Here is a 27,766-nt window from a genome sequence, read left to right as displayed (position 1 = left end):
AAAACACAGTCTTCATAAATGACTACTGAATAAAGAGATATTGATGAAAATATATATATAAATTTCATCTTCAAGAATATGTAAATCTTGAGAGTTAAGGGTTTAGGATTAACATAAACACACTACTACATATCAAGTAGATAACCAAGGACCTACTGTATAGCACAGGGAACTATACTGTAATTTTAAAATAACCTATAAGGGAAAAGAAATAGATATATATGTGTATATGTGACTGAACCACTTTGCTGTATACCTGAAACTAACTCATCCTTGTAAATCAACTATACTTCAATTTTTAAAAAAGAGAGAGTTAAGAGTTATATTTTTAAAAGTTAGGAGGTTTACAAAATTGGAAGGGAACAGGAAGATCAATAATTATTTAAAAAGCAGCTGGGACTATGAAGATATACACTGTGTCAGTCTTTAGGACATGAAATCTCCACACTGGGAACACTCTCAGAATGAGTGAGAAGATTGACAAACCATCTATCCAAAAAGCCACAGAAAAATTATCAGCACAATTATCTCAAGATATGGGGGGAGAAATCAACCAGAGGTACACAACAAATTGAAAAGCATTAATTAAAACAACAACTACCAAAACTCCGTAAGGAAAGTAGGAATCTGGGGCATCAGAGGCCGGTCTCCATTCCCTACCCTCAACTCCAGCATGGTGGTTCTATCAGGACAGGATAAGCTATGATGATGGCTTGATTTGATGTCCAGAGTACTGTCGGAAACAAGTGATCTTAGAAAATAAGTGGTAAATGATCACAGAAAATTTATATTACAGCTGACAGACTGCAGTAGTACTGTTTGGGGCAAGCAACAGACCAGCCAGAAACTTAAGTGAGATCCAGGCAACAGTTGTATGTTGATAAACTCTCACATATAACTGGAGGTCTGAAAGGTGAGTCCAAGGTTATGCACTGGCTGAATGGGAAGCCTTGCATATACAGAAAATAAAAGTCATAGCAGACTTGACTGAACTTAAAATGTGTTCCCCAAGTCATATACAGATACTCAGCCAAAGGTAAAGCCATAATGTGTGTGTGTGCTCAAGTCATGTCTGGTTCTTTGCCACCCCTTGGACTGTAGCCCATCAGGCTCCTTGCCCCATGGAATTTTCCAGGCAAGAATACTGGAGTGGGTTGTCATTTCCTTCTCCAGGGGATCTTCCCAACCCAGGAATCAAACCTGCATCTTCTGCCCTACAGGGCAGATCCTTTACCACTGAGCCACCAGGGAACCTCACACTAGGCTCAAGATATTTAAGTACAACCTGTTGCCAATCAATTAGCTGAAAATCCCTAGAATTCAGACTTAAAAAGAAAAATAAGAAGTATAAGAAAAACAGTAGCAGATCCAAATCAGGAGTTGCTATGTTATCTAAAACAGAGGTCAGCAAATTATAGCCCATGGCCCAGTGATGGCCCATTGCCTGTTTGACATAAAGGGTTTGGGGGAAGACATTTACCCTCATTCATTTACATATTGCCTATGTCTGCTTTCCCACTACAACAGCAGAGTTAAGTAGTTACAACAGAGACCACATAGCTTGCAAAGCTGAAAATATTTACTGTATGGCCCTTTACAGAAAAAAAATTTGTTGGCCCCTGATCTGAAATGTTCAGTTTTCAACAAAAAATTATGAGACATACAAATACAATGGCAAAGGAAGCCCAAATACAGAAAGAGAACACACTTAATAGAAACTAGCTCTGAGGGGACCTAAATATTAGACTTAGCAAACAAAGACTTCAAGGCAGCTGTTACAAATATGCTCAAAGAACTGAAAAAAATAAACAAGTTTTTAAAGTACGACACTCAATAGTAAATATCAGTAAAAGATAGTGATTATAAAACAAAACAAAAAAACAAATACCAGAGTTGAAAAGCATCATAACTGAAAAGAAAATTCACTAAGGGACTCACCAGCAGATTTGAGATTGCACAAAAAAAGAATTAATGACCTTACAGATTAGATCAATAGAGATTATTCCCTTTTAAGAAAAAGAAAGGGAAAGGATGAAGGAAAATAACACAGACTACCATATTGTAAGGGGAGCCCCAGAAGGAGGAAAGAGGGAGAAAGGGGTAGAAACAAAGGCCCCAAACTTTCCAAATTTGAGGAAAAACAATCTACATATTCAATGAATCCCAGGTACAATGAACACAAGAATCCACAAAAAGCCTACCAATACCAGCAAATGAGTTCAGCAAACCCACAGGACACAATATCAATATGCAAAAATCAACTATATTTCTATATACTAGCACACAACCCACTCCAGTGTGCTTGCCTGGAGAATCCCAGGGGCGGGGGAGCCTGGTGGGCTGCCGTCTCTGGGGTCGCACAGAGTCGGACACGACTGAAGTGACGCAGCAGCAACAGCACATAATGTACGAGTAAAACCAGGAAAACAATTCTATAATCAATGACATAAAAAACTGAATATTTAATACATTTGTTAAAAGTGTAAGAGTACACTAGTAACTATACAACACTCCTGAGAAAAACTGAAAAAAAAAAAAACAACTAAATAGAAAGATGTTTCATTTTCATGAATTCAAAAACTCAATGTTGTAAGATTACAATTCTTCTCAAATTGATCTATAGATTCAATACAATCTCTATCAAAATCCTAATAATCATTTTCCATAAGGTGATAAACTGAACATAAATTTTATAGAAATACAAAATGACCTAGAACACCAAAATAATTTTGAAAATTAAGAACATAGTTAATGGATTTATAGTTCCCAATTTCCAAACTTACTAGAAAGCTATAATAATCAAAACACTGTGATACAGATTTAAAAATCCATAAGCTGATTCTTTTATTTACAGTCAATTGATATTTGACAAAAGTGCCAAAGCAACTTAACGAGAAAAGGATAATCTTTTCAGCAAATGGTACTAAGATAATCAGACAAGACTGTAACTTGTAACACATACAAATGAATGCAAAATGGCACAAACCTAAAAGTAAAAACTAAAATATAAAACTTTTAGAAGAAAACATAGGGAAAATTTTTTCATGACCTTGTGTTAGGCAAAAATATACTTAGATATGATACCAAAAGTACAATCTATAAAAGAAAAAAATTAATAAGCTGGGCTTCATCAAAATTTAAATTGTTTGTGCTTCAAAAGACACTGTGATGAAAATGAAAGCCATGACATAGACTGGGAGAAAATACTTATAAATCAAATAATTGATAAAGAATTCTTGTTAAGAATAAGAACCCTTATAACTTGATTTAAAAAAATTTTTTTCTAATGGAGAACTTTGAATAGACATTTCATGAAAGAAGAAATAGGAACGGCTAATAACCACAGGAAAATATGTTCAACATCATTAGCCATTAAGGAAATGCAAAGTAAAAATCACAGTGAGATACTACTTCACATACATTAGAATGACTCTAATCAAAAAGACAATAATGAGACTGAGGAAGATGTAGAAAAACTGGAACCTTAAAACATGATATGTAGAAATGTAAAATGGTACAGCCACTCTGGAAAACAATTGATGGTGGTGGTGGTTTAGTCGCTAAGTCGTGTCCAACTCTTGCGACCCTATGGACAGAGGAGCCTGACAGGCTACACTCCATGAGATTCTCCAGGCAAGAATACTGGAGTGGGTTGCCATTTTCTTCTCCAATCCCTTAAAATGTTAAAACAGAAATTTACCATAAGTTCAGTTGCTCAGTCGTGTCTAACTCTTTGAGATCCCATGGACGTCTCAAAGCACGGCAAGCTTCTCTGTCTATCACCAGCTCCAGAGCCTGCTCAAACTCATATCCATCCAGTTGGCGATACCATCCAACCATCTCATCCTGTTGTCGCCTTCTCCTCCTGCCTTCAGTCTTTCCCAGCATCAGGGTATTTCCAATGAGTCAGTTCTTCGCATCAGGTAGCCAAAGTATTGGAGTTTCAGCATCAGTCTTTCCAGTAAATATTCAGGACTGATTTCCTTTAGGATTGACTGGTTTGATCTCCTTGCAGTCCAAGGGACTCTCAAGACTCTTCTCCAACACCACAGTGCAAAAGCATCAATTCTTTGGTGCTCAGCTTTCTTTATACTCCAACTATCACATCCATACAAGACTGCTGGAAAAACCATAGCTTTGATTAGACGGACCTTTGTTGGCAAAGTAATGTCTCTTCTTTTTAATATTCTATAGCAATTTAACTCCTAAGTATCTCCCCAACAGAAATGAAAACCTGTACCCATACAAAGTCTTATACCCAATCTTTCATAGCACTATTATTCATAATAGCCCCAAACTGGAAAACAACTGGAGAATGGATAAAATGTAGTACATTAATATAGTGGTGAAATATTCAGTCATAAAAAGGAATGAAATACTAATACATGTTACAATATGGATCAACCTCAAAAACATCATGCTAAACGAAAAAAGCCAGACAAAAAGGTCACATATTGTGTAATTGGTTTATATGAACTGGATTGAAAAGGCAAATTTATAGAAATGGCAAGCAGAATAGTGTTTGCCTGGGTCTAGGGGTGGGAGCTAAGACTGCCTGCCTATGGTGGGCACTAGGGATCTTTTTCAGGTCATAAAAATGTTCCAAAACTGGATTGTGGTGATGATTACATAATTCCATGTTGTTGTTGTTGTTTAGTGGCTCAGTCATGTCTGATTTTCTGTGACTCCGTGCATTATAGCCCACCAGGCTCCTCTGTCCATGGGATTCTCCAGGCAAGAGTAGTGGACTGGGATGACATTTCCTTCTCCAGGAGGATCTTCCCTACCCAGGGATTGAACCCAGTTCTCCTTGCCACATCTTCCACATTGCAGGCAGATTATTTACCACTGAGCCACCTGGGAAGCATAATTCCATAAGTTAACTAAAATGTATTACATTGTATAGTTCAATAAAGTGAATTCTATAACATGTAAATTATGCCTCAAAGTAGTTTTTAAAAAACTGTAACTGGATTCCAACTATTTATATCTTCCAAATTACTATTCCTTTAATCTCTGATAGTTTTTAAATGACAAAACTTTTCACTAGTCATTCCTGCTCTGCAACCAAGTTTTTTAACTTCCAGTCAATTTTTAACATTTTGTGAAAGGTAATTCTCAGAAGTTGGATTCATTTTCTTTAATCTATATAATCAAGATGACAATTTTGATAATGAGTTTCTTTTATTCCCCAATAACCCAATGAGTTGATGTAATCAGGCAAAATGAATGATCTAATGACTCACTCAGTCATGATCTAATGACTAATACTACTTTACAAAGCTATAATGATTCTAAAGCTCTCTAAGTCGGCTGAAGGATTAAAAATACCACCTGTCAGACAAAATGATTTATACATTCTTTGGTATGTGCAGTATAACTCATTGTCTAACTGGCATGCTACCCACTTTTGCATCCTGTTTTTAACCCTTTTTTGTCCCCTCCCCATAGAGAAAAGGAATTTACACAAAGAATTTACACTGTTCTTCACTAGATTTGTTTTTTCTCAAAAGGTCCCAAGTACAACATCAATCTCTTTCCTCAGATCTCAGGAATAAAGGCTTCCTCCAACTCGTCTATTCCCCCAAATATAACCTAGACAAATAACTTCTATGTGTTATCTGCAGTGAATTTATTTTATGAAGGGAGACATCATGACTTATACCAACTGTTTCTTTCTTCATCAATGACCATATATACGCTCCCCCGATTAGTTCCATTTCCACGTCTCCACCAGCGGCTTTCAGGAGTACCTGGCTTGGACTGTGTTTGATCAACAAGGGTCCTGAAGGCAGGCCATGGTCCACAATTTTTTTCCATCCAATCTCAAAAAAGAGAAGAATGATTCTCTTAATCTGTGGCCTACAGTATATATATATAATTGTGTTGTTTAGTTGCTAAGTCATGTCCAACTCTTTTGCAACCTCACAGACTGTAGCATGCCAGGCTCCTCTGTCCATGGGATTTCCCAGGCAAGAATGGGTAGCCATTCCCTTCTCCAGGGGATCTTCCTGACCCAAGGATTGAACCTGCATCTCCTGCACTGGAAGGCAGATTCTTTATTGCTGAGCCACCAGGGAAGAAGAATATATCTATATATGTTTATATATTCATGAGAGTTGGACTATAAAGAAAGCTGAGCACAGAAGAATTGATGCTTTTGAACTGTGGTGTTGGAGAAGACTCTTGAGAGTCCCTTGGACTGCAAGGAGATCCAACCAGTCCATCCTAAAGATCAGTGCTGGGTGTTCATTGGAAGGACTGATGTTGAAGCTGAAACTCCAATACTTTGGCCACCTGATGTGAGGAGCTGACTCACTGGAAAAGACCCTGATGCTGGGAAAGACTGAGGGCAGGAGGAGAAGGGGACGACAGAAGATGAAATGGTTGGATGGCATCACCGACTCGATAGACATGGGTTTGTGTGGACTCCGGGAGTTGGTGATGGACAGGGAGGCCGGGCGTGCTATGGTTCATGGGGTTGCAAAGAGTCAAACACAACTGAGCGACTGAACTGAACTGATATATAATTTAGATTGGACTAAGTACCGCAATATTTTTTTTTAAATCATGAAAATATAGGTTGTTTCTGGGAATTGTATCTCATCCCTAACTACAGTCATTATGAGAACAGATAACAGGTATCTTAACTACCCCTTCCCATTAATTCCTAGGTCATCCTTCAAGGCTCAGCTCAAATGCTTCCTTCCTATGAACCCTTTCTTGATCCTCCAGCTGAACAATATTTATTCGTTCACTTTATCTGGATCAATCTTTTGGCAAACAGCTTATGAACAAAATCTTAATATTTTGTTTCTAGCCTTACAGATTTTATGTGCATCTCTTTTTAATTCTCCTTTGTATTTTGTATTCTCAGCCACTCCTAGGATGGCACCTGGCACATAATGCTACATCGATGGAGTACTTATTCTTGACAAGGCATTGTGCTTAGCATTATATAGGAATTTTCTCACAAAATCCTTACAGCAGCCCTATTCATGCATTCAGTCTTATTTTCAGCCTCTTCTGTGAGGGAGAAATACTAGATTCACTATAAACTTAGTAAACAAGACAGATACGTTCCCTGTCCTCAAGCTCACAGTCTATGGCAATTGGTACTGTTGCTGTTCTCTAGTATAGAGATGAGGAAAAGTGAAGCTCAAAGAAGTTATCAATAATTTGTTTGCCCCAAATCACACAACAAAAAAGTGGCAGAGTCTGAATTCAAACTCAGCTCTATAGACTGGATAGTAAAGACTCTGTGCATATAACCACTATGTCCTAAAAGAGGTACCTGATAAACACTTACTGAGATAAAGTTTCAGAAAACTCCCACAATGAAACCTATCCCATGGATAATGCAGATTTTCATTCAATTTTGTTCTGGAAGAGGAAACCAGGAAATGAACAAAAGGGCGGATGGGGGTTGTAGTAAAAGCCTCATACACACCTGGTAACTCAGAACTGCTAAACTAGCCATCTGCTGAGGATGCTCAGCACTGCTTTGCTCAGCACTGAGAATGTCCTGTCTCTTAAATTGGTCCCTCCTCAGAGGCAGCGATTTGCTGCGTGCCAGGGTGGTGTAGCCAAGTCATTAATTAGCAATGAGACCTTGTATCTCCTACCAGATAACTGGCAGCGTGGAGTGGAAGGTAAGGATGAATAGCTCCTTACTTAAACGTGGCGGGCGGGGCGGAGGTGGGGGTGGAGGAGGTGGGGCTGGTGGATATTCTTGAAAGGTGAATTCCCATGCCTAGAAACGGCCTTCAAAAACGTGTGAGTTGGGGGCAGCTAAGCCTGGGAGCCAGCCACCACTACTAAGCCCACGTGCCATAGAGCCCAAGCTCTGCAACAAAGAGAAGCCACCACAATAAGAAGCCCCCATAGGCAACGAAGAGTAGCCCCCGCTGGCCACAACTAGAGAAAAGCTCGTGCATAACCACAAAGACCCAGCGAAGCCAAAAATAAATAAATAAATTTTAAGAAAATGGTGTGAGTGTGTACTTTTCACCGGAGGAGTGAGGAAGCTACCACGAGAGGATTGCTGCTGCTGCTAAGTCACTTCAGTCGTGTCCGACTCTGTGCGACCCCATAGACGGCAGCCCACCAGGCTCCCCCGTCACGATACCCTAAACACAATGCATGGCGTGCTGGAGTCCATGGGTCACAAAGACTTGGACACAACTTGGCGACTGAACAACAACACACAATGCAGGTGCCCCTGGCCCTGTGGGCCGTCCATCCCAGAGCCCACAGCCTGCTGGATTCCCTTCTCCAAATGCCACTGTGGCACCAGCAATGTTTGGCCTATCCTGGTCATCTCCTCAACCAAACGAGGTTTCAGAGTAGCGATATCCCAAAATATAGACACGGTGCCTGGAAGCACGCATCTTATTCCCCACAATTTATTAGCCCAACAAGGGACCACCTGGCTTTACATCAGGTTCCCCGCTAGAACGTATTTGGCTCAGACGATAAAAAGTCTGCCTGCAATGCAGGAGACTTGGGTTCGATCCCTGGGTCAGGAAGATCCCCTGGAGAAGGAAATGGCACCCACTCCAATATTCTTGCCTGGAAAATCCCATGAAAGGAGGAGCATGGCGGGCTACAGCCCATGGGGTCGCAAAGAGTGGGACACGACAGAGCTACTAACACTTTCCCCGCGTTAATCGGTGGAGACAGTTTCTAAGGGCCAGGCCCTGACCCAGAGGTTCCTGCAACAAGGTGGACAGACAGCTTCCGCCACCGGTCCCCTCGACTCGCCCGCCGCCAGACCCCTCCCCCTGCATTCAGGCAGTTAACCGGACAACCGGCTCGCAGAGGCTGCAAGTCAGTCGCAAGAAGGCATGTGGGTCGCAGGCTACACACTCCTTCGCACCGGCCACGCCCCTCACCACCACCCGGCCAATGGCCTGCTGCGCCGGCGCAGGGTGTTTCAGAACCAGTCCGCCCGCGGACTGAGCGCATGCGCCTTGAGAGGCCGACTGGGTGAGGGCTCTCTAGCGAGGGGAGGGGGCCACGGAAATGGAGGGGCTGAGAGCGCACGCCTTAGGCCCTGACTGGGCGCCGGCTGGAGAGCGCGTTGGGCTAGCCGGGGGCAGTGGTCGGCAGGGAGGTTGAGGCTCTGGGTCCGACCGAAATGGAGCGGGGTCCGGCGCTCCGCTGACTCGCCCGTGTTTGTGTGTATGTTCCCTCTCAGGGAGACATGGAGAACTGTTTGGTGGCCGCGGCGCTGAACGGGGTGGACCGACGTTCCCTGCAGCGTTCGGCTAGGCTGGGTCAGGAAGTGCTGGAGCGGGCCAAGAGGAGGGCGGTGGACTGGCCTTCGGTGGAGCTTCCCAAAGGCAGCGTGGGGATCGTTTCCCGGGTGCGGCACTATGGAGAAAGAGGGCCGGCAGCCAGCCCCCAGCGCCTTCTGCCAGGAAAGGTGAGGAGGGCCTCTGCTGTGGACCAGCCCATTCATTCCCTCAGCAGCGGCTTGCTGAGAACCAGGGCACGCCACACACCGGGACCCGAGGGATCCTGTGCTTGGCGGAAGCTGCTGTGTATCCGGACAGTGAACCGGAAAGTCTTGAAAACTTGACATTTGACAGATTCTTACTGGGTAGCTTTAGGACACCGCTAGGTACCGCTCGTGCTCGGCCCTGATTGGTTACTTTTTAACGCAATTCTTAGAGGCTATCATCTGATACTCGAGGAAAGCCAACAAACGTTTGTCCTGGAAAAATTGCATGTCTGTGTATTCCTTTTAGAGATGGAATTCTTTCTCAATAAGATCATTTTACTAATTTAAACTTGCAGAGGCCTTTCAAAAAGTAAAAAGGAAGGTATTTCCAAAATGACTTCCTTCTCCAGTAGGGAATACAGATCTCACCTGTGATTTGCCGTTTATTCAAATAGAGAGAAGACAGACACCCGACCCTCAGTGCTTCCTTCAGAACAATGGCTGAATACATGAACTATACTTCAAGTCAGTGTGGGGTAAGTTGGTGTAAGCCAAAGCATGCTCCTGATCTGCCTGCTGATGGATCACAAAGTGGATTTTTGTGGAATTTAGGAAGAATCTGCACACTATCTGCTCACCCGGTCCTGCCTTCGTGGGCAGGTTGTAATTAGCCAAGGGTTTACAACAGGTGATAAATCCAGGTTACAGTTCATTCAACAAATACAGACCGCCTAGCTTTAGCTGTCGGAGAAGGCAATGGCACCCCACTCCAGTACTCTTGCCTGGAAAATCCCATGGATGGAGGATCCTGGTAGGCTGCAGTCCATGGGGTCGCTAAGAGTCAGACACGACTGAGCGACTAAACTTTTACTTTTCACTTTCATGCATTGGAGAAGGAAATGGCAACTCACTCCAGTGTTCTTGCCTGGAGAATCCCAGGGACGGGGGAGCCTGGTGGGCTGCCGTCTATGGGGTCGCACAGAGTCGGACACGACTGAAGTGACGCAGCAGCAGCAGCTTTAGCTGTTAGGAGATTACAGCAATGAACAAGGCAGAAAAGTTCTGCCCTCACTATTTTTAGATGGGGAGGTCGGTGCTTATTTGCTGAATTCCAAAGTAAGACCAAACATAAGGAGTTTTTAAAACTTTGAACTAAACTAAAAATTTTTTAATCTGTAGAATCACTCTAAATTGGAACTTAGTCTGTTTTCAAAGCAAAAATTGAAGCAAAATCCCTCCATTAGATTTTAATCTCTTTTCCAAGTCCCTGATAATGTAGTTTTTAAGTACGTCCCTTTGGGTCCATATCACTTGTTGGCCACAAAGCCGATTTTTGTGGCACAGACGCAGTGCCCTCATCAGAGGTAATGTGGCTTAATGGCAGGGGTGGCCTCCCAGGAATCCAACCTGTATTCTGCCACTTCCTGGCTCTAATGCCTTAGGCCAGTTAGTTTCTCTCAGCCTTACCTTCCCCATGGTAAATTGACAATGTTCAAGTCCTTTCCAGCCCTTTTAGTCTGTTTCTTCAGTTTCCACTGAGAGATGAACACCAGGAAATTGCTATAAACTGTAGCATAGAGGACCTACATGAGATTTTTCGGTCCCATTCATTAAAATGGGTGAACAAAGGTTTTAAAGATACTCTTCTCAAAAGCATACACTAAGGTCATCTCTAAGTACTTTAAGGGAAAGTTGAAGGTGGACCAGCCAACATTGAAGAAAATCACCTGCGTGGAAGGTACTCTGTGTCTTCTAGGACTTAAAACAGACTCTGTGGTCTTGTCCAGCCTAACATTTTATGATTCTTATGTGGGTGTAAGGGTGCTGGTCTCTATGGCAGAAGGAAGAAAATGCCTTATTTCTGTCCTGCTTTTCAATTTCATAATGAATATTAAAATTTAAAAAAAACCCTCTGTTTCTACATCTTTTATAAAATCCTTATGACTCCAAGAATAGGATTCCAACCAACAAGATACGGTTCAGAGAGTATTTTTATGTTCTTATTCTGTGAAATGGTTTTACAAAACTCCCTAACTTTGGCTCTACAATAAAGTGATGAAGTTAAACACTTTGGTTCATGGTTCAGTAAAAGGAATAATATTTGCCTTTGGTTTGAGGTTTAGCAAATTGGTATTCTTCACTTTGGTTTTCAGTTCATGCTTCAGTTCAAGTCTCCATTAAAGAATGGAGCCTCAGAACTCCTTGGCTCTCTAGAGATAGAATCAAGAACAGTGTTCTGAGTTCATTTTCAGAACTTTGAAGCAGCCCCTAAGTTACATCATTAGCTTCATGTCCTGATGTGCTTTTCCCAGCTTCTCATTCTTTTGGTCTCTTGACTTAAACATTGTACCTACCCTTTGTTCCAAACAGGCAAGCTTATGATGTCCTCGACATTAGTAACTATCAAGGGCAAGTCTAAGGTTAACCTGGAGCGGGAGGAAGGAAGTAGACAAGGAAAAAACTGCTTTCTGATCCTTTGGATGATTTTGCCTAAATCAGAGTGAGGATGTTGTGAAAACTATTTAACCTGGCAGAGAGCATGGGCCTACCTAGCTTGAGTTGCCAGAGTTCTTGCCCTGCAGAGGCAGCAGATGGCAGCAAAGTAATGCCAACTGCAGTTTCCTTCTCTGCAACCACTTTACACGGGCTAAGATTTGTTACATGACTTTAGAGGCTTCTTGAGAGGGCAGCTAATTTACCTTTGCTCTCTTGCCTCTCTTCTTAACCATAATTTTCCCAAGTAACAGGGTGCTTTTTGAAAATCTGACCAGACTCTTGGGTTACCCAATGTCTTCCACGTTACTTCTTTAGAAATATTACTCATCTGCACCAGAGGAAGGAGGGGCAACCCACGTCTACCGCTATCACAGAGGGACATCGGAGCTGCACCTGTGCTCTGATGCGGGGAGTGGTCAGGTATGTACCCTCAGCTGTGCTGTGCCCTCAGCCTCCCAAACTGGGAGGCCCCACATCCTGGGGCTTCTGCTGGATCATGTTATTGAGTGGCTGGGTGACTCTACAGCACTTTGTGGAAATGTTTCTCCTCAGAGAACTTACAGCAATGAACATGAAATAGGAGTTTTTGTCCAAAATACAAGATGGATGCCACTGTAGGATCTTCAGTGACAATCCTGGGCCAAGGGATTCTTGAGCAGGCTTAACAAAAAGCACTTCAAATATCCTTTTACATCTAGGGATATGAAAGAGACTTTTAATCATCATGTATTTTACTCTAAAGTAGTGATAAGTATCACGTCTTTGGTAATTATAAAAAAGGAAGTGCGAGGAGGGGGTCTCTTAACAACATCCTTTTCCTAAAGATAACAGTTACAGGCTTCTCACTATGAATTCTCTGTCTTACCACATGTCACTCTGGGAAGTCTAAAAGACTACTTGTTGAACTAATTCAACAGAAGTCCTTTGTTATTGTTTCTGAGAAGAGCAGGTTTTTCTTGTTTTTGTTTTTCAGCTCCCCTAGTTATACTCAAAGGTAGCAAACTTAAGTCCAGAGTCTAATCCACAGGTTGGATTCCTGACTCCCTTGTTTTGAGAAGGGACAAGAGAGTGGCCACAGGGATATGAGCAAGGACTGGCTGCGTGCCAGAAGTCCCTCCCGTTTCCCTGGCCTGGGGTGCGAGTGGCAGCACCAAGGCCTGGATCCAGGGCTCCCATTTCTGGCCCCACCCAGGCCCCTGTAAGAGCTTACACATGGGCAAGAGTCATTTGTATCCCTCCCCTCCCTTCCTATCTGGAGCAGGAAATGGCACCCCACTCCAGTACTCTTGCCTGGAAAACCCCATGGATGGTGGCGCCTGGTAGGCTACAATCCATGGGGTCGCTAAGAGTCGGACACGACTGAGCCACTTCATTTTCACTTTTCACTTTCATGCATTGGAGAGGGAAATGGCAACCCACTCCAGTGTTCTTGCCTGGAGAATCCCAGGGACGGGGGAGCCTGGTGGGCTGCCGTCTATGGGGTCGCACAGAATCAGACACGACTGAAGCGACTTAGCAGCAGCAGCAGCCTCCCCTTCCTATAAAATGTAAGTTGATGACTCTAAGAGAAATTGACTTTCTCAGTTCAGTCTCTTCCTCTCTAATACTGCCACTGCTGGGAGAAGCACAGAAGAGAATTCTGTTTTCTGAAAGCCTGTTAAACGTCAATCACTTTTGCACTTTAAATCTTCCTACAGTCTAGTGTCCCCAGGTTATAGGCTGGAAATCAAGACTTAAGAGATATTAATCTGTCCCTCTCAATAAATGGCAGGTATAGGAGAAGGCAATGGCAACCCACTCCAGTACTCTCGCCTGGAAAATCCCATGGACAGAGGAGCCTGGAAGGCTGCAGTCCATGGGGTCGATAAGAGTCGGACACGACTGAGTGACTTCACTTTCACTTTTCACTTTCATGCCTTGGAGAAGGAAATGGCAACCCACTCCAGTGTTCTTGCCTGGAGAATCCCAGGGACGGGGGAGCCTGGTGGGCTGCCGTCTATGGGGTCGCACGGGGTCGCACAGAGTCGGACACGACTGAAGCGACTTAGCAGCAGCAGCATAGGATTCAAACTCAGGTCTGTCTTTCTCCAAAGCCCATGTAAGGATAAAAGGTAATGATGGTAAACATCTGACTAGAAGTACATGACAGAAATCACTAAAAGCCTTAAGATCTTAGTGACAACTTGGAAAACAGTGACAGCACAATTGTTAGTTCCTCATTAAGCTGGAAAAAATTTCTACCATCCAGAAGTCGAAGTTCGGGCCCTCATCAGTGTTTCTACCTCTCTCTTCAGAGAAAAGACGCAGGCCTTAGTGTTGGAGGCATGCATCGGGCGTCAGAGTGTGTGCTGAAGGCACCCCAGTCTGTGAGTACCGAACTTCCAGGGCACCGGCTTCCCCACCACTGCCGTCCATGAATCAGCTGACTGGGTTACAACAGGGTTCTTTGTGTTAGATCCATATTATTTTTAAGTTGGGATATTTTTATCTTAGGGGAAAGTGTGCAGCATTTTAGTTCACTGTAAAATTATATTTTCTTGGTATCCTTCCTTCCCTTGAAATTTCAGAGATAGCGTTTGTGCCTCAACTCATAGTTGTGGTTGGAAAGAATGCAGAGCATTCATAACTCCATTCCTACAGCTCAGCTGGGCCCTGCTGGAATGTCACCATCTGTTTAAGCAGCGGGAGGGGCCTGGCCCCCTGCTTATGAAGTGAAAACCATGGCTGAAATTCTGAAACATATACATTCAGCTAGATCGGGTTCCAAAACATTTAAAGGAGTTTGTGCCTATTTTCCACAAATGTTTCTATGTGAAAACATACAGTGATGAGTTTTTCAGGGTAAAATACTCATTTGTTCATGAACCCAGGGAATCTTCTGGAACTTGGAAGGGCTGAATTCTGAGGAGTGGAACCCCTGTATGTTGTAGTAATAGTTTAATTTTTGTTGGTCTACAGTGTACTCCTAGCCTGGATTCAGAATATACTAGACTTAGTAGCAACTAAGACTATTCTGCTTCTAGTACAAGTTGTTAGGCTTAGATGCCTCCAACACTGGCTGGTTTTGATAAATCCATAAGTTGAAAATACCATAATCGAAAGTGTACTTAATATCCCTAAGCTGCTGAAAGTCATAGTTTCGCCTTGCCTTCCTTAAACATGCACAGAACACTTATATACCCTTGGTATATAAGTGTATATACATTTATATACACTTATATACCCAACTTATATACCCTCAGTTGGGCAAAATCATCTAACACAAAACCTACTTTATAGTTAAGTTTTGAATAATTCATGTAATTTATCAAATGCTGCACTGAAAGTGAAAAGGAGACTGGTTGTATGGGTACAGAATGGTTATAAGTGTATCAGTTGTTTACTCTCGGATTGCACAGCTGACTGGGAGATCTCTCACTGCTGGCACAGCATCACACTAGCCTGCAAAAAGATCAAAATTGGAAGTACGGTTTCTGCTGAATGCATATCACATTCACATTATGGTAAAAAAAAAAAAAAAAGAATGAGTCAGATTGTTGTAAGTCAAGGACCATCTGTATGGGAGAACCAGCCCTCCAAGGGAGGACATTAGCCAGCCAGCTGACTTGCTGCATGACAAAATGGAATCTATTCATAGTCTCAGCTTTAGGAGAAATGTTTCATCCTAATAATGAATTTAGCAAAGCACACCTAAAAAGAATGCTTTGCATCATCCTGCAGTGCCTCGCCATTGCTGCTGGTCTGTGCTAACAGGTGCCACTGCCTACTTTTGAGCCCCAAAGCAATGGTCATTAGCCTTTCCCTCCACCTGATTCTTAACTTTACACTCTAGCCAGTGTGTCCTTTTATGATTCTTCATGTTCCTGCAACAACTCAGCATTTTCACATACATTCTTGTGAGCTAATTTTAGAAATAAAAGCATAAAGAGTGGGTGAGACTGGCCTGAAGGGCAGTCCTGTTATGTGGCCAAGTCAGGTGTAGAAAGCAGAACCTCCGTCTCCCACCTTAGCGCCTCTCACTGCATCACACACAGGGTGCTCTGACAGCAGCAGGACATAAAACCTCTAAACTGGTACATCTGCTTTTCCTTCCAGGCTGAGAACATCTCTAAGGACCTCTACATAGAAGTCTATCCAGGGACCTATTCCGTCACTGTGGGTGCAGATGACTTGACCAAAAAGACTCACATCGTAGCAGTTGATTCCGGACAAAGTGTGGACTTGGTCTTCCCCATATGAAGTGGACCGTCACAGGCATCACATCACCTTTTTCTGAGTATCAAGAAGAATAAAGCTACTGTATATTCTTAATATGTACACATTAATCCTGCCTTTAGTGCTGACTGTGAGGGTCAGCCTTCCTAGGAACTGGACTGTGTCTGTTTCAGTGCCTATTTTAACTTGAAAGTCCCTTCACCCTCTTCTGCCTGAAAGTAATAATGTAATGATACTGTCTGAATAGTTTTTACAGCTTGCTTTCCAAGCAAAGGTTAATTATGACAATAAAGGGAGAGATTTGAAAATGAAGAAAATTCCTTTTTATTGGCATTAAGAAGGGAAACAAAACGTCGCTCTTGTACAGTTGAGGCTTTATGAAAAGATAACAGAGAGGCTGTGGACACGTTTGCCCAAAGCAGGCCAACCATGTTCTGTAGCTTCTGTGGAAGAGGCATCCTTAAGCAGGTCTTACCCGGCCCCTGGCAGGGAGCCCTGGGCTCCTCACTCCTGTGCTCCTCAGGACAGGTGAAGATGCTGCTGCTTACTGGACTGTGATCTGTGGGCTCACTGTGCCATTTCCGTTGAAGAGTGCCTTGTCAGCCACTCTGTAGCTCCTCCTCAGGTTACCACCTCTACTCTTTAGCTTCCTATAAGACGAAAAAAAAACCAACACTGAGAGTCTTATGCTGACTTTAAAAATCAGTGACTTTTGATCCTTAAAATTATGAAGTCACTGCTGTGTCCTAAGTGTCTTTAAGCTCGCACGCCAACAGTATCGTTGCATTTCAGTTTAACTGCCTAGGACTTCACCTCGTTTTGAATGTAAGTTTTGCCTCAGAAAAAAGGCCAGTATTTCATATGATGAAAACAAAGTTTTAAGTAGAGCTGTCTTAGCATTCCTAGTGAAGAGCAGACTCATGGACAGAGGCCTAGTAAAGCAGACCCATACCCACCATCACCAGGTAGAGGGTCACTTAAACAGGGATCCTTACACACCCAAGAAGCCAGTGAGGAAATCTGTGGGTTCTGCAAACCTTCTGAAATCATATGCAAGATTGTGGGTGTGACTCCAAAAGATCAAAGAACCCTGGAGAGAGCCCTTCAGAAGCCCCTTTGCAGCCATTCTGCTCTACCTTGATCCTTGGGGCTTTTAGTCTCGGAGTTCTGGCCCCGCTGATGTGCAGCAGTACCCTGACTCAGTTTTCTGTGTCCGGCTTCTTTGGGCAGGATCTGCAGCGGCTTCATGCCAGTGACGTTCAGGGCCAGCTCTCTAGGACTCCCCGCTGCAGCAGGTTTCTCTCTCTGTTGTCTGTTGCTCTTCTCATCTTTCTGGGTGCTGCAAAGTCTTATTCCTGAACCCAAAATTCAGTTAGTTGAATATGCTACCATTTTGATGGGGTTAGTCTTGACGACTTGGGTAGGATTAAATCATGGATCACAGAATCCCTTAACTCTGAACCCTGTTTCAGTTGTAAGCAAGGGTGGAGAGCAGCATGTCTGCTGGCAGGAATCCTGCCCCCAGGTTTGTTAGGATCAGACAGTAACCTCTCAGCCTGTAACTAAAAGGAGCGAAAAGTGTGGCAGGCGGGGACCCATACAAGAGGATCCTTAGTGGGCAGAGCCTCAGACCAGACTGGCAAGCATCAGTTCTTGGTGGCACTCAAGCACAATTAGGAGAAGCAAAGCAGCACATTTTCTTAGAAGGGAACAAGATCTGGAAGGGAGAAAAGAAAACCTCTGGTGTTTGCCATGGTTTCCAGCCCGGCACACGTGTCCTTTTACACGCTTCATCTCACTGGTTAGTGAGGCACAGCGTCTGTCTGGGACAAGGGCTGGTGACGGGCCCTTTCTCCACACCCCATCCAGGCTTATTCTCCATAGCTTTGAGTGCAGGTGTGGGACTTGGCAGAGGGCAGGCTCACTGATTATCATGGTTCCACTCCAAGAATTAACCTTTGCCTGGAGCATAACAAATGGTCCAATAACCTAGAGGAAAGCCAGGCCAAGTACCTGAAGATACTCTCTTTATGGCCAATCATTAGACTTTATTTGGGGACGCAGAGTACTTTAGAGAGGATCTGTTTAAATATGGTAATGGGGAGAGAGGCTGAACGTAGGTGTAGCCGGTTGGGTGGAAGATAAAAGCAGTGTACCTTGGGGCCAGGAAAGATTGGTCTGGACTCAGTTGGGTTTGGAACAGTCTGGATAGAATGCCATGGAGCAGGCCATGGGAATGCAGGCCTGGAGCCAGGGCAGGTCTGCGCACCATGGCCCTCTGGTTACCCCACTGGCCTGCCTCTCCATGAGGCAGGGCCTAATCCTATCTCAGTCGCTCCCCACAGGCTACTCCCTCTGGCTAGATAAAGCTTTTCTTTCCCTAGTCTGTGCTGAAGCAGGAGGCAGTGGAAGCCATGGAGAATTTAACTTGAAAACTCTAGATTTGGGCACTATTTTGTTTATATTATTACTTGTTAGAGGACACACCTGTAGAAACCTGTTTCCAAGCACTTCTGCCAAGGCCTTTCACTGCGAGGAAAGACATCCAGGAAGCTCTCCCCGCCCTATCTTGACATTTTCTATACAAAGTGTCCTCTTAGAGAGTGGAGGAAAAGCTCCACTGGTCATAGCTAGATTCCTGTCCCTCTAGTTATTCCCTCTCAGACATGGGGGAAAGGTCCCACACCTTGAAATCTAAGGAAGAAACCATCATATAAAATACAACAGCAGTTGGGACTTCTCTGGTGGTCCAGTGGTTAAGAATCCATCTTGCAATGCAGGGGATCTGAGTTCAATCCCTGGTTGGGGAACTAAGATCCCACATGCTGCAGGGTGCCCATGTACCACAACTAGAGAGTCCATGTGCTGCACCAGGAAAGATCCTACATGACACGATGAAGACCCTGGGTGCCACAACTAAGACCCAACACAGCCAAACAGAAACAAATCAGCAACTAATATGTCTATCCCTGCCCACTCCAAAGGCCAGGGACCCAGAGGAGTCACCAAGAAAGTTTCTCACTGTGGAAACAATTTCTCAGCTTCCTGGAATGAAAGACTAATAAAGTCCTTATGCCTGGAGCAAGACTGAAATCCCTGTGGGTTGAGAGGTCCTGACTAAGCAGATATCCTGGCAATGGCTTCAAATGGGGACTCAGTGAGTCCCCGAGTGGGCAGTGTCTACAGATCCTTATACCCTTAGCAGTGGTATTCTTTAACCTTCAGTATCCCTGCCCCAGGTTCAATGTTCATTTAGTTCACTGAAGGTTGAATTAGGGTTAGACTAGTCTAGGGCTGGCTGCTGCTGCTGCTAAGTCGCTTCAGTCGTGTCTGACTCTGTGTGACCCCATAGATGGCAGCCCACCAGGCTCCTCTGTCCCTGGGATTCTCCAGAAAAGAACACTGGAGTGGGTTGCCATTTCCTTCTCCAGTGCATGAAAGTGAAAAGTAAAAGTGAAGTGGCTCAGTTGTATCCAACTCTTAGCAACCCCATGGACTGCAGCCCATCAGGCTCCTCTGTCCATAGGATTTTCCAGGCAAGAGTACTGGAGTGGGGTGCCATTGCCTTCTCCGAGGGCTGGCTAGGGCAAGCCATCTCCTTCATAAAGCTCTGCCAGCTGCCTTAGGTATCTGCTCTTTCTGGGCCACATTGGGAATTTAGATCACATGGCACGAGGCATTATCAGTGACACGCTACCCTAAGCCTACGAGGGCATGTCACACAGGTCTTTGCTGGGGTAAAGAAGTTCGGGAGTGGCTGCAGATTGCCAACAGTGACCCTGCCTCCCCTTTCCATGGCAGAGTGAGATGATTAAGGCTGCGCCCGGTTCTTCCCACTCTGACTTCCTCAGGGGCTCATATGAAGAGTAGGGTCTGATGACCAATGTTTAAAGACGTTTCTGAGTTCTCAGGGTCTTGAAGACTCTAATCAATACGTGGAGGCATTCTGACTGCACGTGTAGAGAAAAATCACAGCCTCCAAGGAAAGTGAAGGAGGGGAGGGTAGAAACGGACAATGGCAGTGTCCTCCCAGTAGACTAGTGAAGAAAGAAAGGACAGTTGTCAAATAGGGATGCAAAGCTTAGCACCAAGATCGGCTCATCCTTTCTTGTTAGGTTTCCATTTAATCAATAAAGCCCACTACTTCCCTCTTATCACAGCCCCCCTTCAACATGACCACACCCCCCAGTGTTACTTCCAGTTCCATCACAGCAGACAAGTGTATCGGATTCCTGAGAGACCACCCCCACCCAAGGAGGGGGTTGCAGAGGGGAAGGGAGCAGGGGCCTCAGCCCCACCCTAGGAAAAGGCCTACCTGGCTTCCCTGGGTACGGCTCAGGCCCATTTCTCCTCCAGTACCTCCACTCGGGCTGGCAGAGGCCACCCTGCTTCCTCGGAGACTTCTCGAGAAGGATGGGGTCCGTGTTGACTGTGCTGTCCACCAGCAGCCTCTGAGGGGGGCCCATCTCCAGCTCATTCTCCAAATCCTCGTCTTCAGAAGAGGAGGAGGTGGAGGAGGAGGAAACAGCCGCGGGAGCCTGCACTGCCACTTCTTCCTCCTCAGGATTCTCCAGGGGCAAAAGCTGGGCTGTGGGCTTCAGCTCCGCTTCTGGAGGTTCTCTGGCTGCAACCCCCGAGGTCCTGATTGGAGGCCACCATGTGGGTCCAGCCAGGGGGCAGCAGCAGAGGCAGCCCTGGACCGGCAGCCGGCAGCCGGCATGTGGGTAGCAGGGAGCACACAGGAATGGAGGGCTCAAAGGAAGCCCGCTGGTGACAAATCCAGTGACCGGCCCCACCAGAGAGCAGCAAGGGGCCCAGAGGAGGGGCCTGGGGTGCTGCCTGGCGAAAGGCTTATGCAGCCCGTCCACAGCCTTCTTCCAGACAGCTGGGGGCACCCACTGGACCCCTCTGAGAGGCACTGGAGCTGTCCTGCCATTCCAGAAATGAACAGTAATTTCTTCTTCTTTCCGGGATGCTATGTAACAGAGAAGGGCAACATTTTGTTACAACCGCCTCTTCTACATCAAGGGTAAAGGTTCTCCTCTCCCCAGAAGCAAAGCCTCAGCACAGCCCCTCAGCTTTGCCTGCTGTCTCACATACACCTCTCCCTGCAAAGCCTGCCAGGGACGTCCCTCACCTGCCCCATGTTTACCTCCCCGTCCTGTGCCTCCATGTCTCAGTTTTCTCATCAAAACCCAATGCCTCCTCAGGTAGGGGGAGGGGAGGAGAAGCCTCCTTTGTGGTTTGAATTACAATGATGCTGCCTGGCGGGCCCCACACAAGGGGACACTGTATCCGTGCCTGGATGACATGGTGGGGGACCGAGTACAGGTGTGACCTCTGGACAACCTCACCACACCATAGGTCAGGTAACCAACATAGACATAGTAGCCTTGGGTGATTTTGCCCTGATAACAAATATTTTATAATTGGAAAAATATGATTTGTCTATCTGTGGCCACCCTCAGGATGAAGCTGCAAGTGAAAGGGTAAGGATTTCCTCAAGCCCCTAAGACCCCTAAGCTGTAGAGACAGCCGCTTTGCTCTTTCCTCAGCCTGATCACCAGCCTGGCTCCCGGGGAGCCCCAGAGCAGCTCCCTTACCTCTCTGGAGGTCTCCCGCCTCCAAGCCCAACAGAACAGTGCCAGGGCCATAGCGTTGTTGGTCAGGGCCCCAGGGTGCCAGCACCTTGTCCCCAGGTCGCAGTGAGAATTCCATGGTTGGCGAGAACTGAATGACATCTTCCTCTAAGACCACGCTCTGCCGCTGGGCTGGCAGCTCTGGGCCTGTCGCAAGGGGAGCCTCAAATTCCACCAGCAGGACCCCTTGCCTCTCCAGCTGTGGGAAGGAAAATATTCAGAATAATACCTGGCCTTAGGAAGTACTACAGGGAGCTTCATGGTTCCCTACAATGCCCAAAGCCAGGCTGAGGGGCTCCCTCCCACACAGCAGGGGCCAGCTAGGGAAGGGGCCAGGCCAGGTGCTGCTGGAGCCCATTACCGCAGGGACAGGCCGGCTATGAGGCAGAGGCTCTCCCTCTGCTTCTTGCTGTGGCAACTCTTGTTTATCACTTCCTGCCTTTCCCTTCCCGTGCTCTTTCTTTTCCTGTTTTTCTTTTCTCCTATCTTTATTTTTGGTCTGCAATTCACAGGAGTAAACTGGGTCCTCTCCATCTTTCCCAAAGCACCCCAGGAAGAGTTCTCCCAGCCCTCCCAGGAAGCGTTGTCCCCGTGTCCTGGACCAGCCGCGGGTAGGGTATCAATCACAGGCCCTGCCAGGCAAAGGCAGCCCTGTGCACTGCCTGCATGTCCATGAGGGGAGGCGGGGCCGGGGCCGAGGAAGGAACCAGCGGCCTGACAGGGAGGGCAGGAGGAATACTGAGCTAATTAAAAGAACAAGCTGTTTGGAGAACTCAGTATGATTTTTGAAGAGCGATAAAGTGTGGTTACAAATTAACTTTTATCTAGTCACTAGACTCCAGTGTTCTTGCCTGGAGAATCCCAGGGACGGGGGAGCCTGGTGGGCTGCCGTCTATGGGGTCGCACAGAGTCGGACACGACTGAAGCAACTTAGCAGCAGCAGCAGCAGCAGCAGATAGAATCTATATTTGAGCAAACTCCTGCTGATATTTCATTTGAACTCACATATTAGTTACTGGAAAATGACAAAATGACTTTTGATTGGAAATTCTATAACACTTTTTTTTATAAATCACAACAGTTTTCCCTCTATGGACCCGCAAAGTCTGACTCTGAAAAGAAAGAGGAAAATCCCAATGAAGCAAGCAGTCAGCAAAGTAAAGCCCAGGCCTGGCCCCAGCACACAGGGACTGTGCTCCCATGTGGAAGGACACAGGCGCACATGAGGTATACAGGGTTGGTTCCTCTTTCCCTTAGGCTGGTGCTCATAACTCCACACACCGAATCTTCCTGAACAAAGTGCTTTTACTGTACATTTTCTTCACGGTTACGGGTTGAATTATGTCCCCCCAAAATTCATGTTGATGTCCTAGCCCCTAGGACCTCAAAATGTGTCATACTTTAGTCTAAATGACTTAAGACAAAGTCACACTGAGGATGACTGAGTAGAGTGGGCCCCTAACCCAATGACTGGTGTCCTTATAAAAAGGGGAAATTTGAACACAGACATGAGCCCAGGGAGAACAGCAAGTGAAGATGAAGACCAAGTGCGGGGGGATGCTTCTACAAGCCAAGGGACTTCAAAGATTGCCAGCAAACCACCAGAAGCTGGGAGAGGTGCACGGAACAGATCCTCCCCCAGAGCCCTCAGAATCACCACCCCTGCCCACACCTGGTTCTCTCCAGAACTGAAAGAATCAATTTCTATTGTTAAAGCCACTCAGTTTGTGCCACTTTGTTATGTAGCCCTAGCAAACTGATTGGAGAAGGCAATGGCACCCCACTCCAGTACTCTTGCCTGGAAAATCCCATGGATGGAGGAGCCTGGAAGGCTGCAGTCCATGGGGTCGCAGAGGATCAGACACGACTGAGCAACTTCACTTTCACTTTCCACTTTCATGCACTGGAGAAGGAAATGGCAACCCACTCCAGTGTTCTTGCCTGGAGAATCCCAGGGATGGGGGAGTCTGGTGGGCTGCCGTCTATGGGGTCGCACAGAGTCGGACACGACTGAAGTGATTCAGCAGCAGCAGCAAACTGATGCACTCACTGACATGACATTTTCACCTCCACATCCTGGCCATGGAAGATCTGTGCTTATTTAAGACACTGAACAGCTGAGGCATATCAGGTATGACAGGGCCACCCAGAGGAGCATATGGGGATACATGGGGACTGAGGGACTTGCCTCTGGAGCAGCCTTTATCTGAGCCCTGTAATAAAAGCCATCTGGTTCCCTTCTTGCCAGGACCCATGTGTCAGCAGCCTCTCCAACTCTTCCCAGCCAGCCAGGCCCCTGCCATGCTGGGTCAGCAATGTGGAGACAAGGGTAGTAAGATGCATATCTGGGGGAAAACAAATGGAATTAGGGAAGCAGAGAAAAGCAAGCCCTAAAACCATCAAGAAACACATTTCAAAGTTAGGTCTGAGCAGAACCATGGGGTGAACTTGACAGTTAAGGCAATATGGAACAGAAGCCCGTGTTAAGAGTGGCAATCTGTGACTTCCGATAAGGTAAATTGCTGGAAGAGGAAGGAGAGGAGAGTGAAGGGAATCACTGTTTAAGGCCTGGGAATTGTTTCAAGGTAATCAGAATGGGATCAGCCTTGATATATAACGGGACGGCCAGATTAACTGGTTCTGAGACTAGATAGCAGGCCAGGAAAGTGTTCTTCCAGGAAGGGAGATCCTGAGGTGGTGTGCGGGATTCCAGGATAAGGTGTGGAGGCTTGGATGGTGATGACAAAGGAGCAAAACTGCAAAGAGGCTGAGCACCATGGAGTCGGAAGAGAGGAGGAAGTGTCTGAGCGGGGGAAGCACAGGGGCTGAGTAAGAGGCTGAGGGACAGAAAAAAGGAGAAGCTGGTTCTGGGAACTCTGGTAGACAAAACCAAGCCATAGGGAATTGTTGAGTCAGGTTTTGGTTTTCCGAAAAAAAAAAACAAAAACATATTTATTTTGTGGGCAAGCCAGGATACAGGACTGTTCAAACTCTGGCTTTGAAGGGAAATGGTCCACATGGGTGAAACAAGAAAGGGGGCTATAGGGCTCAGACCTGGGCAGACTGACTTGAATAGCATGGGACTTATACACGATTTGTATGTGCTTATCGGCTGAGGTTCCCTTCCCCTCTAGTATTCACACTGTAGATAGCTAACTTTGGGTACCATTCACAAAAAGCTAGGACAACTGAGGGAACCTGAGGAGGGATCGGGCGACCTCACCTAATTCCCTCATATAGTGCCAGGGCAAGTTGCAGAGAAGATGATAAAATGAGCCAGCACTTTTATAACTGGTGATGCCTGCCTTCTCCCACACATATCAACTCTGACATCAGCCCCTCCACTACAAGGCAGGACAAAAGCCAGGTCAGCCCTTGTCACTGGGGTTAGAGTTTATTTATATTTTGGCTGCACATGGAGGCATGCAGGATCTTAGTTCCCCAACCACGGATCGAACCTGTGTTCCCTGCAGTAGAATCCTGGAGTCCTAAACACTGGACCTCCAGGCAAGTCTCTATGTATTTACTTATTTATTTATTGTGAGTAGAGTTGGGGGGATTATAATAACCCAAGGAACTCAGCCCACACCAGTAAGGAAGTCTTTCGGCCTTCCCAGGAAGCAAGTCCTCTCCATCCTGGGCCATCGTGTCTCCCACCATTTTGAGCCAAGAACAGAGAGGAAAAAGGAAGCACAGATGGGTACCTGGTGAGGAGGCTGTGCCGGGTCAGCCAGGGTGCTCTGCAGGCGAGGGGGCAGGTGAAGGAGAGGTCCCAGGGAGGAGCAGTGCCGGCCCAGGCAGGGGCCTTCAGGGTCGTGGCCACGCTGCAGTATTTGGGCAAAGGCGTCCCAGGCCGCGCGGAGGAGTCCATAGACCTCGCGAAAACACCTGAGAACCAGCGGCTCTATTACCTGAATTGCAGCCCACAGCCCAGCAGAGGCCGCCTGGCTCGCGGCCGCCTCTCCGCGGCCCCACCGCTCCCACCACGCGCAGGGTGTCCCCAGAATCATCACCTGCCCGGGGAGACTCCGCCCAGGAAATAGGGGAGGGTTGAAAGAGCAAGAGCTGTGACTTCAGAGAAACCCAGCTGGAAGTCCTTCACCGCCTGCTGGCTGCGTGCTCACTTCACCTGGGTGCGTCAGTTAACGCCCTGGAGATTATCTGTGGAAAGCACCTGGCATCTTTAAGTAGCTCAATCAATATACGTTAGTTTTGTTTACCCACCCCCCACCTCCACCCCAGTTGTTGGGACTTCGGGGGTTTACATACTTCCTTTTACAAATCCCAGCCCTTGATGACAAACTGACCCCTAACCCAAGCCACAGACTTCCCTCCTCCTAACCTGGTCACCTGGGGGACTAACTCGACCGAGCTGAGAGCCCAGGGCGGTGGCCTCCGAAGATGTGCTCAGAGGCGACAGCTGCTACCCAGGGCCCGAGATCACACTCGGCTGGCCCAGCCCAGCTTGGCCCTGTTGGGTGTGCTCCTGCCCAAGCCCATGCTTCTGACCCCAAGAGTACTCACCACAGCCCCAGCCAGACTCCTCCACCTCAGCCTCTGTCCCTTCAGACGGTTAGGAGTTCACGGCCTCAGCCCAACCGACTCCTGGTTGCCAAGCATGTTGCCATGGATACAGCCAGCTGGGCCAGAGGGAGTGTACTGAGCATGTGCGGAGGGGTGACTGGGGCCCTGGGCAGCATGGGCGGGAAGAGAGGGTAGGGAGTTGGTTATTCACTGCCTTTCTGGGGAGTGGTGTTGACAGGTGGTGTTGAGGAGAAGGGCCAGTGTAGCATCAGTTCCCAAAAGCTATGCTTCTCCACTGCTGAAAGAGTCAGTGGCGGTGGGACACCCTCCTGGATCTAGGAGAGTCTTGGGAAGGAGGGGTCTGACCCCACAGAGTCTCAAGGCTGTTGATCTGCCTTTCTCCACTGTGGGCAGGAGGCTGGAGTGGAGGGAACCCACCGGTTGGCTTAAGGACTCTAAGATAGAATTTGTAGTTTAAAATGAAATAACCAAAACTGTGAGCACGTTTGTCTGAAGGAGACAGGACTGCTGAGAAACAGGTGTGTGGTGATAACTTTGGGTGGTGGGAGTGGACAGTGGGACCAAAGGAACAGAAGTCCAGAGTTCGCTCTCATTTGAACATCCAGAGGATGGTATTCGAGGCATCTGACAGCCATTTTGCAGATCTGTGAGTGTCTCTACCACATCTACTCCCCCCTTCCACCAGTTCCTGTTTCTGTTGTGAATCTGAGTGGCAGGGAGAGGCTGGCTGTACCCCTGGTTGCTGTGTGTCCATCAGCACATTCCATCCCCTGTCCTCTAAGGCATCGGCATGTCCCGTGCCTCTCCAGTCAGCGTGAATCTCAAGACTTTTGTTAGAAATCTTGGTTATAGAATTTATATTTCCTCCTATACAGAAATAAGAAAGCTTATAATTCTGGGAGCTCCCGACAGTCTTTCTGGGACACTGAAGCTGTTCCCAGAGAGGATAGATCTAAAGAACACAGATTTTTGGTGACAGTGTTGAGCCCTGCCTGAACCTGTACCCCTTGCAGTGGGAGTAAGTGCAAAGTCTTAACTTCTGGACCACCAGGGAAATCCTCCCTTTTTTGATTATACCAATTTTTGTTAGATTTTTGTATTGCTCACAGCCAAAAGCATCCTAACTGATGTCTACCCTCACAGAGCTTAACTGCAGCCAGGAGAATGACTGTTGCCCAAAAGGCTGAGTGATTTGGTGCACAAAGCTAGAGTCTAAGAAAGACTAGTTAGATCTCTGGCTATGAGAAAAGGATTTCTGAAGATAGGTGGGATTTCAATGGTGAAAGGAAAAAGGAGATTATTCCATTCCCTCTTGGTAGGAAGCAAGAGCTAAGAGAGAAGGATGCATTTGCAACACCTGATTTTCTTTTTGGAGTGGGGGAATGGAGTGTCATAGGAAAATCAATGGGAAGGGGCCAAACTGGTG

At 46.2% G+C, this 27,766-nt stretch overlaps 2 protein-coding genes across 4 annotated transcripts; one reads left to right on the top strand and one right to left on the bottom strand.

Annotated features, from left to right (window-relative positions):
• Positions 1-8,910: 8,910 nt before the first annotated feature.
• On the top strand, positions 8,911-16,473 carry AKIP1 (A-kinase interacting protein 1). The gene is made up of 6 exons (XM_070803702.1): positions 8,911-8,988; positions 9,200-9,427; positions 9,901-9,981; positions 12,257-12,361; positions 14,236-14,307; positions 16,037-16,473. The coding sequence occupies exons 2-6, from the start codon at positions 9,206-9,208 to the stop codon at positions 16,178-16,180; spliced, it is 624 nt and encodes a 207-aa protein (XP_070659803.1). The 5' UTR covers positions 8,911-8,988; positions 9,200-9,205; the 3' UTR covers positions 16,181-16,473.
• Positions 16,457-26,427, bottom strand: C15H11orf16 (chromosome 15 C11orf16 homolog). Of its 3 annotated transcripts, none has more exons than XM_019975693.2 (8): positions 26,320-26,427; positions 25,809-25,956; positions 25,500-25,683; positions 23,984-24,140; positions 21,760-21,994; positions 20,472-21,131; positions 17,293-17,511; positions 16,457-16,806 (listed from the first exon to the last, which is right to left on the bottom strand). In XM_019975693.2, the coding sequence occupies exons 3-8, from the start codon at positions 25,664-25,666 to the stop codon at positions 16,799-16,801; spliced, it is 1,446 nt and encodes a 481-aa protein (XP_019831252.2). In that variant the 5' UTR covers positions 25,667-25,683; positions 25,809-25,956; positions 26,320-26,427; the 3' UTR covers positions 16,457-16,798. The 3 variants fall into 3 exon arrangements, with proteins under 3 accessions (XP_019831252.2, XP_019831253.2, XP_070659802.1); XM_019975694.2 differs by having other exon boundaries at positions 25,809-25,969; positions 26,320-26,380; XM_070803701.1 differs by lacking the exon at positions 26,320-26,427 and adding an exon at positions 26,138-26,262.
• Positions 26,428-27,766: the final 1,339 nt, after the last annotated feature.

Source organism: Bos indicus, chromosome 15 (genome assembly GCF_029378745.1).
Source record: "Bos indicus isolate NIAB-ARS_2022 breed Sahiwal x Tharparkar chromosome 15, NIAB-ARS_B.indTharparkar_mat_pri_1.0, whole genome shotgun sequence".
NCBI lineage: Eukaryota > Metazoa > Chordata > Mammalia > Artiodactyla > Bovidae > Bos > Bos indicus.
This window is presented reverse-complemented; position numbering and strand designations above follow the sequence as displayed.